General features: G+C 41.1%; 1 protein-coding gene across 1 annotated transcript in view; it reads left to right on the top strand.

Moving 5' to 3' along the window:
- The first annotated feature begins 4,292 nt into the window (after positions 1-4,292).
- Mrpl48 (mitochondrial ribosomal protein L48) overlaps positions 4,293-13,469 on the top strand; it is a 36,719-nt gene continuing 27,542 nt past the window's right edge. Inside the window, exons 1-3 of the mRNA XM_036175670.1 lie at positions 4,293-4,373; positions 5,591-5,643; positions 9,273-9,310. Coding sequence (XP_036031563.1) covers positions 4,293-4,373; positions 5,591-5,643; positions 9,273-9,310 — 172 coding nt within the window. The remainder of the gene's footprint in view (positions 4,374-5,590; positions 5,644-9,272; positions 9,311-13,469) is intronic.

The following is a 13,469-nucleotide window of genomic DNA, read 5'->3' as shown; positions in this document are numbered from 1 at the left end:
TAACCATTAAAATTCAGACACTGGGGGATTAGTTCCAAGTAATCAAACATTGAATACCTACTGGGTATTTTAGGTGAAGTTATGGAAAACATTATTTCGAGTGGAAACTGATAAAATATTCTTAGGTTTTATTATTAGCTTGAACTATTTATACCAATTTGGAGCTTTGTAACAAGTTAACACTGGTGGTAATTTTGCCTTCAGCTGTACCTGGGAAATAATTTTTCTTCTTGTGTGTTTAGTTTTGACTTCCTTACAACCTTGTAGGATGGAAACATCATGTCTCCCTCCTGTTTGCTTATGGATATTTCAATGTAGACGTTTCCAGGCCAGCAAGATGGCTCAGTGAGTAAAACAGGTTCTCACCACCACACTTGACAACCGAAATTCAAAGAAGGGGAGAACCAGCTCCCAAAAGTTGTCCTCTGATCTCCATGAACACTCACCTACAATTAAAAAAAAAAAATACATAAATATAATTACAATTTTTTAAATAAAATACACATTTCCTTAGATGAGTAACTTGGTGAAACCTATGAAGCTGATCCTGAGTCCAGATAGTGTTACATGGCAGTTTCAGGACAGTCCCATACATAAAATAAAGTTCATTGGTCATTATTAATAAATAGGTTTGAATGTACTTATTGTGCAGTCTAGGGAGATTGTTGGCCACCTCATATTGTGTGCTGGAGTACTTAGTTTGCATAAAATTCATTACTCTTTCTATTGAAGTTTTTAGCATAAGGAGAGATCTTAAACCTTCCTAATGCTGCAATCCTTTAATATGATTCCTCATGGTGTGGTGACTTCCAACCATAAAATTGTTTTCAGTGCTATTTCATAACTGTAATTTTGCTACTGTTGTGAATTGTAATGTAAATATCTGATATGCAGGATATCTGATGTGTGACCCTTCTGAAATGGTCATTCAATCCCCCAAGGGGTTGCAACCCATAGGTATTCACTTATATAGTATATAACATACGTTTTTCTTCTCTATGAATGAGGTAAGGGTATCCATCTCACAGAACACTTATGAGGATTAAAGGAGAGGATGTTAGGTATATGGCTGTGGTAGTTTGAAAAAAAATGGGGGCTGGAGAGATGACTCAGAGGTTAAGAGCACTGGCTGCTCTTCCAGAGGTCCTGAGTTCAATTCCCAGCAACCACATGGTGGCTTACAACCACATGTAATAAGATCTGGTGCCCTCTTCTGGTCTGCAGTCATACATGCTGTATACATAATAAATAAATAAATCTTAAAAAAAAAAAAAGAAAAGAAAAGAAAAGAAAAAAGAAAGAAAGAAAATGGTCCCCAAAGGAAGTGGCGCTATTAATAATGTGGCCTTGTTGGAGGAAGGGCCATCTTTCATCCCTTACAAAACCTATAGGGGCAGGCTTTGAGGTCTCTTTTTCTCAAACTTCCCTCAGTGTGAAAGTCAGTTAACTTCCTGTTGCCTGCAAGATGTAGCACTCTTAGCCCCAGCACCACATCTGCCTGCATGCTGCCATGCTCCCCTTCATGATTGCAATGGACTAAACCTCTGAAATTGTAGGCAAGCCACCCTCAATTAAATGTTTTCTTTTATAAGAGTTGCCATGGTCATGGTGTTTCTTCCCAGCAATAGAAAACCCTAACTAAGATAACAGCTATTCTTAATGAATGGCAAGATTGTTGAAACTAGTATTAACATGTAAACTTCACTAGTATAAGTTGTTTTAAATTTCGACAGGTAGTATGGCAGAATGGAAAACATGGGCATTGGACATTATCAGACCTGGGTTTGCACCTATTGCTAAACCTAATTCTTTAATCAGTTGATGTAAACCTAAGGTTTTTTTCCCCCATAAAATAGAGCAAATTATATTTTAAAAATTTATTTATTTAGTGTGTGTCTTTGTGTGGGCACATGCATGCCATGGCACACATGTGGAGGTCAGAGGACAACTTAAAGGAATCAGTTCTCTCCTGCCACGTAGGTCCTAGGCCTTCAGGCTTGGCAGCAATTATCTTTACCTGATGAGTTATCTCATCAGCCCAGCAGGTATCTTAGTAGGGTCTTTATCAGAGAGCTGGAGTAAAGATTAGAACATGTGGAATGCTTGGCACAGAAGGAGCACTCAGTCATTGATCCTTTAGTAATAATATACAAACATTCTTAAATTTTCATAACAGCTCTTAGCTGGGCATGGTAGCCCATGCCTTTAATCCCAGCACTAGGAGGCAGAGGCAGTCGGATCTCTGTGAGTTTGAGGCCACCCTGGTCTACATAGTGAGTTCTAGGACAGCTAGGGCTATATATAGAGACCCTGTCTCAAAAAACTAAAACAAATGAACAAAAAACAGCTCTCATTTGCTCACCTAGGGCCCTGAACAACTGTGTGCACAACCCAGCCCAGACCCTGTCATTTCAAGGTATTATATACACTAATGGATTTTTCCCTATGACGGTTTCTTTGGTAACTCTGCATTTCTTTCTTGGTTGCTGGCTCCAGAGCTCATGGGACAAGTATTTTTGTAACCCACCGCAGCAGCTGTGTCCCCATTCATTCATTTGCTGGTGTCACTGTCCTCCTCTTCTGTTTGCAGAGCCAGAGCTGTTCATCTGCTGATTGTGCTGGGTGGGGAGTAGAGGGGGTGGGGCTATTTGTGGATTCAGTCTCAAAATAGATTGCTTTTGTCCTGATAAATAATGCCAGGCACTGCAGGAAAAAGAAAGCACATTTCCCAGAGCTGAGGAGTTCACACAATTTGAATGTCTTCCAGAAAGTTGTCAACTATTTAAGTCTGACTTTTAGATAATTAAATCCTTAGCTATTGTAGAGACTCAGAATTCTGAACAGCCAAAAGAGAAAGCAGTCTCATCTAGATCTTTCTTTCCACCCAATGCCTCCTCTATTTGAAGTGACCCATTTAAAAATGTGTTCTGTTCACTCTGTCTTCTATTCTATTTGTCATGCGAATGGATCTTGGGCCAGCAGGGAACTTTGCATTATGTGCTGTAACTTTGTGGTCAGTGAGAGGGGAGCCAACTTGAGCTTTCCAAAAGCTCTTAGTTTCCTACCTTGGCCCGTATTAGGGTAAGCATATTATACACACATTTTATACGGTTTTTAAAAAGTTTTAAACTTAGTGTCTTAGTTAGGGTTCCTATTGCTGTGAAGAGACACCGTGACCACGGCAACTCTTATAAAAGAACATTTCATTGAGAATGGCTTGCTTACAGTTTCAGAGGTTCAGTCCAATATCATCATGGCGGGGAGCATGGTGGCATGCCACAGGTGTAGTGCTGGAGCTGAGTGTCCTACATTTTGCAGGCAACAGGAAGTTGACTGAGACACTGGGTAGTATCCTGAGCATAGGAAACTTCAAAGCCCACCCCCACAGTGACACACTTCCTCCAACAAGACCATACCCACTGCAACAAAGCCACACCTCCTAGTAGTGCCACTCCCTGAGATTATGGGGCCAATTACATTCAAACTACCACACTTAGATTTATTTTTAACTATGTGTGAGTGTTTTGCCTGCATGTGTGTATGTTCACCACATGTGTGCCTGGCTACTATGAAGGTCAGAAGAGGGTATGAGGCCTCCTAGAACTGGAGTATGTGGGTCCTGTACAAGAGCAACTAGGGCTCTTAGCCCCTGAGCATCTCTCCATCCCCACATAGTCTTTTGTAGTGGAATGAGATGTAATTATTCTTTTAAAGATCTTCTGTGCACTTTGCCCTTTGTTCTTTCTCTTTACACCCTTCATAATTTTATGACCTCACATTCTTTGAGAGACTTTTCCTAAAGTTGATTACCTCCTCCATTTTAAAACCATTTATTATGAGTATGTATGCATGCGATGTGTATGTGTTTCATACACATCACACTAGGAGTTCCAGAAGTCAAACTCAGGTTGTAGGGTTTGCCTGGCAAGCACTTTTTCCCACTGGGCCATTTCATCAGCTCCCTCTGATGATGCACCACTGAGTACCATCTCTTCATCTGGGAGAGGAGGTGTAGCATGGTGGAGAAATGATGACTGCAGAGGCAGAAAAACTCCAACCTATGCTAGCTTGGGGAGTTACTGTGTGACTTTGAGGTAGATTTAGTATCAGTTGCCAGCACTATAAAATAGGGTTAGTAATGCTTACCTTGTTGTGATCTAGACACGGGATAGACATTCAACAAAAACAGATATGGATGGTTAATATATGGCTGGAAGGAATTCCATTTATTCATTTCTTTCAAAGTTTTCCCCCCAAACAAAACTTGACTGTGTATCTGAGAGGAACAGGACATGAACCTCCCCGCTGAGGATGGCTCAGTGAAGAGCTCATTGGATGATATTGAGCGTCTCAGTGCAGTAGTAGTTAGTACTGTATGTAAACTGAAGTCGGCTGTAAACCTTTTGTTCGTCAGTGCCTCTTAAGCACTGTTTCAGACTAGCTTTAGATGTACAAAAACAAAACAAAACTGTTCGGGGCACGAAGAATTCACATAAACCTCACTATTCTCTATTGACGTTTTAGGGCCAGTGAGATGGCTCAGCAGGTAAAGGCACTTACTGTCGACCTGAGTTTGAATCCTGGAACCCATATGGTGGAAATAGAGAGCCAGTTTCCTCAAGTTGTCCTCTGATCTCCTCATGTACTCTCTGACCTTAAAATAAATAAATACATGGAAAAATATAGTAGTAGTATAATTTCCATGACTAACAAACCAGTATTAATATCCTATTATTAACAAAAGCCCGTACTTTATTCAGGTTTCTTTTGTTTTTATCTAATTTCTTTTTCTGTTCCAAGGTCCATCCTGATATTATATTCCATTTCATCATCATATTTCATTAGGCTAGTTTTGCCTGGGACAGTTTCTCAGATTTTTGATGTTTTTGCATAATATTTGCATATATATATATATATATATATCTCAAAAGATTTGAAATTGTTGCTCATGATGAGCAGAAATTCAGACATTCAGAATTTATGATCTAGTTTATAAAAAAAACTTCTATATGCCATATTCTTCCTTAGTAAGACAGCACACTGATCTTTCAGATGAGTGCTAACAGGGCAGAGTGAGATTAACATATCAGTTGCCTCCTCTCTTTAGTATCGTTTTCTCACATGTGGTAGTATGATTATTACTGTTGCTATTGAGAGAGTCAGTGTGCTGTGAGACAGTCTTCTTAGTCTCTTATTAGCTGTAACTTTTAAAAAATAAAACCTCTCTGGGCTTTAGTTGCCAAAAATTATCTTGCAGTATTTGAGAATTAGAGAATATTTGCGAAAGCCCCTCTTACTATGCGGTGAATGCCAGGTGTATACTATGTTATGGTTGATGTTAGAAAAAAATGTATCAAGTTGGAAAAGGGAAACAGTATGAAAAATGGTGGGAGAGGGGTTCTGGTTTTTTAAAGCGTTTTCTGAAGTGGGTAGAGTAAGAAAAAAGGACCTTGGTTTGCTTGCATGATAGATGTTTGCTAAGTATGAACCCTTTGGTACATTTTGGTTTGTATACTGTGGGTTTACCGCATGAGAATAGATGCTTGGCATTCTGAAAGGTTAAGGTCCTCACGTGACTGTTGTCTTGTAGGTGCTGGGCCTGTGGAAAGATGCTGTTTCTAAGCAAGCCTTTTCTCTTCTAAGGTAAGGATATTAATGATAACTCTAGCTAACAGTAGATTCATAGCTGACATGGATGTAGCTTTCATGTCCACTATGTGTCTGCAAAGCATCTCAGGTTTTAATTCCCTGCCACATTGCTCCTTCACCACTTTCAGCAAAAGGGCGTTCCATCCATTTCATTGCTCATACCTTGTAGTTACCCTTGATACTGTTATTTCCCTTGCTCCACCGTTTATCATCAGAGCCTGTTGGCTCTTCCTTACATACACAGAGGCAAACCATTTCTCACCCCAGTTTTCAGCCTCATGCTTCCAGTTTTGCCAAACCCTGGGGAATTGGCTCCCATCTTCTCCCCATGTTTACTTTTTTCTCCTTCATACTGAAATTGCAGTAATTCTTACAAAATATATTCAATTACATCATTTCTCTGCTCAAAATTCTCAATTCTCTTTTTATTCTCTTTCCATTTCAATATATTTTTCCATCATTATTTACCTATTTGATAAATAGCCTGCAATGATACCAAGGTATTTTACATCTTATCTCTAATGGTCACAAAAATATTATACAACAAATACAAATGCCATCATTTCACAAAATAAGAAACTGGCTCAGTTTAAGATAGCATTTCAGGCCCATGAGATTACTTACTATTGCCTGTATTTTTTTTTTTCCTTCGAGACAGGGTTTCTCTAGCTTTGGAGCCTGTCCTGGACTAGCTCTGTAGCCCAGGCTGGCCTGGAACTCACAGAGATCCACCTGCCTCTGCCTCCCAAGTGTGCTGGGATTACAGACGTGTGCCACCACCGCCCGGCTATTGCCTGTGTTTTAAAGATGAAATAACTGAATCACAGTGGCATCAAACATTTACTTAATGTCACAGTTTAGAAATGGTTCAGTCAGCATTCCAACACAAATTTGCTTTCCTCAAGTCTGTACCACAGTTTAGTTTCAAAGCTTCTCAGAATGCTCCAGATACCTAGTGGGCAGGACCAGAGCCATCTGATTGGCCTGTCCTCCTGTTCCCCGTGCAGCCTAGCTGTCACTGCTGTCCGGTGTCATCGTCCTCCCCCCTCCCTCCCCGCTCCCAGAGTCTACTAATGCTGCGAGGCTCAGTGTTCATCTCACCCGTCCATCTGCTCCCGTTCCGTGCCTTCCCATTTCATCTCTTACTTGCTGCTGAGTTTTTAAAACTGATCATTTCACTCCTGCTCTTAAAATCTTCCAGGAATGTTCCCTTGCCTACAATAGGGTGACAACAAATGGTGCAGCTTAGGGGGCTCTTCGTAACCTGACTTCTGCACACCTCTCTAGCCTGAATTTTCCTTCCTGTCATCTTATCTCTCACGTAGGCTCTACTCATATTCTGTTGCTTGCTATTTCCCAAATACCTTTTCATAGTTCAGCCTGAATTCTTTTCCTGTCATGCTAAGAAGTTGAGATCAGTTCCTTTCCTCTCCTGTCCCCATTTCCTCCTTTCCTCCTCCTCCTCCTCCTCCTCCTCCTCTTCTTCTTCTCCTCCTCCTCCTCCTCCTCCTTCTTCTTCTTTTCTTCAGTATTAGGTGGTCAAACCCAGGGCTCTGGGCATGCTAGGCAATTCCTCTACCATTGAGCTATACCCTAGCCCATAGTCACTTTTATTTTTTAAGTTTTTTTTTTTTTTTCTTAACAGACCTTGCCTCAAGTTTATTTGTAAAAACACAGGGTACTGACCATTTGTAAATATTGTGTAGGTGTGTCATACCAGTCCATCTTGCCTTCACATTGGCAGATAGAAGCCTTTTTCTATGGGGCCTTTACAGGGACCTGGACACCTTTGAGAGTCTGAGCTGGAGCTGAAGCCTGGACCTAAGCTAGAGCTGTGGCCTCTGCCTTGGTTTGAACCTTGGACTTTGCTTGGCAGAGCCTGCAACACTTGGCCAAGTAGTTTCGAATCTGCTTCCCAAGCTTGGGGCAAGCGATGAAGTAAGATAGTTGAGGCCCTTCGGCATTTTGGGCTTAACTGTCTCAGGCTTCACAAGGGCGTTAATGGTCTCTGCATGTGCACTCATTGCCTTCACATTGTTTGCTTGTGTCTTTTTCTGCCTTTCTATGCCTCTTGGCAAAGCGCATGTTCCTCAGGGATTGATGTAGTCAGACTTCTTTATCAGACTGCCAGCTCCCCAGTAATGATACAGAGGCTTATTATTAATTATAAACGCTCAGCCCAAAGCTTAGGCTTGTTTCTAACTATTGAATAACTTAAATTAACCCATTTCTATTAATTTATGTGCTGCCTTGTGGCTTTATTACCTTTTCTCTGTATAGCCCATGCTGCTTCCTCTGTGCCTGGCTGTTGACTCTGCCTTCTTCATAGCATTCTCTACCCTGAAAATCCTGCCTATTGGCCATTTAGCTTTTTATTAAACCAGTCACAGTGACATACCTTTGCACAGTGTAAAGGAATATTCCATAATAGGTCGACCTCCTTAAAAGTATCTTTGTGACTGTCCTTCCTTCCTTCCTTCCTTCCTTCCTTCCTTCCTTCCTCCTCCCTCCTCCCTCTCTTTCTCTTTTTCTTTCTCTCTGTCGTCCCCCCTCCACCCCCTCACACCCCCCCCTTTCTCTCTCTTGTGTAGCCCTGGCTTTCCTGGAACTAGCTCTGTAGACCAGGCTGGCCTTAAACTCAGAAATCCACCTGCCTCTGCCTCTCTAGTGCTAGGACTAAGGGCGTGCACCACCATCCCCTCACTTCCCCAGCTGTGACTGGGGTTTCTTGATGACATTTCTGTGCCATTTTTGGGATTGGCTGTGTGTGGTGTGGTTCTTGAACTTGGCCATGTCATCACGGTAACCTGAAGCTCCCAAAGCACCTGGGATCAGAAGGGGAAGATTTTTCTTTTTTGAGATTTATTTATTTTTTATTTTATATTATGGGTGTTTTGCCAGCATATAGAGGGCATTGAGTTTCCTTGGAACTAGAATTAGAGATAATTGTTAGCTCCCATGTGGGTGCTGGAGATTGATCCCAGGTCCTCTGGAAGATTAGTCAGTGCTCTTAACCCCTGGGCCATCTCTCTAACCCCCAGAGAAAGAATTAAAAAAAAAAAAATCCTATGTATATGAGTGGTTTGCCTGTACATATATATGTACCATGTGCCTCTTGTCCAGAGGGGCCAGAATAGGGCATTGGATTTCCTGGAACTGAAGTTACAGACAGTTGGGAGCTCTATGTGGGTGCTAGGAACTAAACCTGGGTCCTTTGCAAAAGCAGCAAGTACTCTTAATCTCTGAGCTATTTCTCCATCCTCTAGTTCCTAGTTTTAAAAAACTCAGTTCAAATCATTCCATTTCCCTGTTTCCAACTCCCTGGTTGAAAAGGTCACACTTCTTTCAGCTCTTGTACACGTTTCTGTTCTGGATCAGTGCTGTCTCATGTGTTTATATTTACCATTCCCAAGTAGACCTCGTGAGAGATACTGTACTTAGTTTGGATTCTCAGGACCACTTTAACTGGTATATATTAGGTGCTTAATAATGTTTGTGGAAGGAGAGAGTAAGGAAGTATCTACTGTTAGCATATCCTAACATAGAGCATAAAGGCTATAGTAATTTTGCAAATATCTGTGAATATCTAATTGTATTCAGCATACTTTTCTCTCTCTTTTTAGATTCAGAATTTTGGGAGAGAATCCCATTTGTTCTGCAGGTAAGTGATTATTTCTTGGTATGGTCTACTTTCTGGAATTGATCCTCTAGCACTCTACAGTAATTTTGACTAGAATGTGAAATGTATCTTTTAGGAGGGTGGCAGGGCCCAGATCCTTCCCTTCAGAGGCTAGAACCATGGACAAGAACATGAAGTAGTTACAGCAAGAGACCTGCAATGAGTTTGGATTCCAATTCTACCACTTCCTTCTTCAGTGATTAATGACTTGTTTGTTTGTTTGTTTGTTTGTTTGTTTGTTTTGAGATGAGGTTTCTCTGTGTAGAAGTTAGTCCTGGCTGTCCTGGAACTTACTCTGTAGACCAGGTTGGCCTTGACCTCAGAGATTCACTGGCTTCTGTCTCCTGAGTGCTGAGATTAAAGGTGTACACCACTACTTGCTTGTTTATTATTTTGAGACAGAGCCTTACTGTGTCATCTAGGTTGACCTTAAAGTTAGAGAGTCTTCTCCCCCAGGCTTACAGGTATTAGGATTAAAGGCATGCCCCCTGCATGTCTGGCACATTCTATGACCTTTGACAGGCTTACAGGTGTTAGGATTACCCTGTCCTGTGTCTGGCACATTCTATGACCCTTGACTATCTCTCTGGATCTTGGTTTTCTCAATTTAAAAAATGAGGATAATTCTACTATAAATTGTAATGAGGTATTTGAAAATTCAATAAGATAAAACATATACATTTTTTTTTCTAAATAACTAGCTTCTCGGCTTATTATAACACTGCTACTGTCTCAAACCTGTTTTTTAAGTACACACTCAACCAGGCCAGGGCTTTTTCAGTCTTTCATCCAAAATGAGTGTCCATTCAATTTTATTAACTCAACTATGCTTACTTAGTGTGTGTCAACTCAGTAACTTTACACATTTGCATTATCTATTATGACACATTTCAAAGCTGTTTGTGCGACCATCAGGGCTGGCAGAGTGATGGTCCACATTGGGCAAGAAGGAACTCTGGTTTAACATGACTCAGTAGCCAGTGTTGGTTCAAACTTCTGCAGTCTGACACTAGGCAGTTTATTTTAGGCATATATAAGTACAGTGCAATTGGGAAAGAAGTTTCCTGGTGGAACACAATCCCATGTGCACATGAGGCATAATTACTTTGAAACTCTTCTCAGACTATGTGGCACCTCTTCCATGAAGATGGCTTCTACATTTCTTATCGTAAGGGCCTAGAAGGAGGATCTGGTGTGGTCTCGGTCATACAGCGAGCTCAGAGATTACCTGGGCTGTTAGCCACCTCCAGTCCTGCTTGTGGGAGCTTGGTGTGGCCAGGCCCTACAGATAATGCCAGGATCATCACCTAAGCTGTTAGCCACCTCCATTCCCAGACTTGTGGGCAGAAAACAGGTTATATATCTTTTCCCTTGAAAAGACAACTCTGCATGTTTAACATTCCTGGTTTCCCTGGTGCTATCTGTGAGCACAAGACCTTTGTGCTCCCAACAGCTGTTTGTCATGTAACTAATGAGTACCAGAGATACAGGAATAAGGAAAAGAACAAATATGAACTCATAGTGTGCAAGATAGTATGTAAGAGACTTTAAATATGGTAATAATTAGAATGGTTACAGAAGTGGACAGACACTTCTTTAGTACTGGACCCAGAGCTAGGTATCCCCAAATACCAGCTTCTTTGTGTGTGTGTGTGTGTGTGTGTGTGTGTGTGTGTGTGTGTGTATGGCATTAACTGTTTTCCTCAAGTTGTATACAGTTTTGAGACAGTATCTCATTTAACCTGGAGCTTACTGGTTTCAGCCAAACTAGTTAGCAAGTCTCAGGGACCCTCCTGTCTTCCCTTCCCTCTTCCCACCACATGGATTACAAGAGTGTGCTGCAGTGCTTAATTTTTTAATTTTTATTTTATTATTTTTGGTTTTTTGAGGGTTTCTCTGTGTAACAGTTCTAGCTAGTCTACTGTCCTGGAACTCGCTTTGTAGACCAGGCTAGCCTCAAACTCAGAAATCTGCCTCTCAAGTGCTGGGATTAAAGGTGTGCACCACCAACGTGTGGCTAGTGCTTAATTTTTTTATGTGGACACTAGGCACCTGAACTTAGGTCCTCAAGCTTGCAAGACAAACATTTTTTTGACAGAGCTGTTGTCCAACTTGAAAATATGATTATTGTGTTGGGGATGGAGAGATGGTTAAGAATGTGTACTACGGGGTTGGGGATTTAGCTCAGTGGTAGAGCGCTTGCCTAGCAAGCACAAGGACCTGGGTTTGATCCTCAGCTAAAAAAAAAAAAAGAATGTGTACTACTCCTGCAGAGGACCTGTTTAGTACTGTAACTCACTATTGGATTTCTGGGGCCCAACTTTTAAGAAATTGGAGACTAAATAAATCAAGAAAAATTGTCAGGAGGTAAATTTATTAATTATTTTGTAAGATTACAAAGTATAGAAAATTTAAAAGTTCATACATCAGCCAGGTAGACTGGTGTGATCTCACATACCTGTTATCTCAGCACTTGAGAGGCAGAGGCAGAAGAGTAGCTCCAACTTTGAAGCCAGTCTGATCTAAATAGAGAGTTCTAGGTCATCTAGGACTACATAGCGAGACACTGTCTCAGAAGAAGAAAAGAAAGAAAGAAAAAGAAAGAAAGAAAGAAAGAAAGAAAGAAAGAAAGAAAGAAAGAAAGAACCTTTTTTTTTTTTTTTTGTAAAGCCTGGTAAGCATTGATGTGTTAAGGAAAATGAGAAAGAACTCCCAAGAGGGTCATTAGATTCCCTGGAGCTAGAGTTACAGATGGTTGTGAGCTGCCATGTGGGGGCTAGGAACTGGATCTGAGTCCTCTGGAGAGCAGCCAGTGTGGAGTCATCTCTCCAGCCCCTGTAAAAACTTTTAATGGAAGAATTAGCATTTTTCTATTTCATATACTTTCTGTGTTTTCTAGTCAACTGCACCATGACTTTGTTTTTTGATGACCAGAAGTTTTACATTTTCATATATATATATTTATTAATCTTTGATTTCTAAATTTTGTTTCATGCTTAGTGAGCTCTCCTCTACCCTAAGATTTGTCTGAGACAAAGGCTGGCCTTTTCACTTAGTAGCCCAGGCTGTCCATAAATGGAAAGAGCTCTTTATTCCTCACCCTCCTATGTGCTGGAATTATGGGTCTGTGTCATCACACCTGGCAGACAAGATGATGATGGTTATGATGATGATGATGATGCTGTCTTCCATTTTGGAGCTGGAAATGTATTTTAGTTGGCACAGTGCTTGCTTAGCATACACAAAACCCTGGATTCAGTCCTCAGCATCTTATGAACCAGTGGTGTTCAGTGGTGTGTGGTGGTGTGTGCCTATAATAGCACTTGGGAGATGGAGGCAGTGAACCAAACATTCAAGGTCTTCCTTTGCCACATATTAATCCCAGCCAACCCAAGCTATATACAGTTTCAAAATTACATTATAATGGTGTTCAGAAGAGTCAGGAACAGTGTCCCGTTTCTGCCCTCAGTTACCCACTTAATATATGGGCTTTGGGTACCATCTCAGCTGCCTCTGTCCAAGGAAGGGCTGCTTACGGTCACTATCTCTTCCTTATTTATTTAGACATGGTAGTGCAAAGTACATATATTGAAAGGAAGTAAATAAACGGAGCTCAGAGCACTCTGACCACAGCATGAGCAAAAGGTAGAAGGAATATGGTCTACTCAGGTCTGAGAAGCAGTGAGGGAGGACAAAAAGATACTTTGACAGGACAGTGTGGGCAGCTACCAGGAACAAATCTTTGTAGACCGCTTTGGTAGAGGATGTGGAGAACCGTTTTTATTTTGTTTTTTAAATATACACTGAGCATATATTGTTTGCCAGGTGCTAGCATTTTCTCTGTCCTTGAGGGACTTGAGTCTATTGAGTAGAGAGAATATCCTGTAATTAGATTCTCAGCTGGTGCTATTCCAGTTTCATCCCCATTCTCTGCTTGCACAGCTCTGCTGAAAATGCTTGTTCCAATTTCTAAAGAGAAATAATTAAAACAGAGTTGTTTACTCTTTTTTTTTTTTTCTTTTGGTTTTTTGAGACATGGTTACCCTGTGTAGTTGTGGCGCCTGTCCTGGATCTCAGTCTGTAGTCTAGGCTGGCCTGGAACTCACAGAGATCCTCCTGGCTCTGCCTCTGGAGTGCTAGG

The sequence above is a fragment of the Onychomys torridus genome, chromosome 1, assembly GCF_903995425.1.
Source record: "Onychomys torridus chromosome 1, mOncTor1.1, whole genome shotgun sequence".
In the NCBI taxonomy this organism is placed as follows: domain Eukaryota; kingdom Metazoa; phylum Chordata; class Mammalia; order Rodentia; family Cricetidae; genus Onychomys; species Onychomys torridus.
This window is presented reverse-complemented; position numbering and strand designations above follow the sequence as displayed.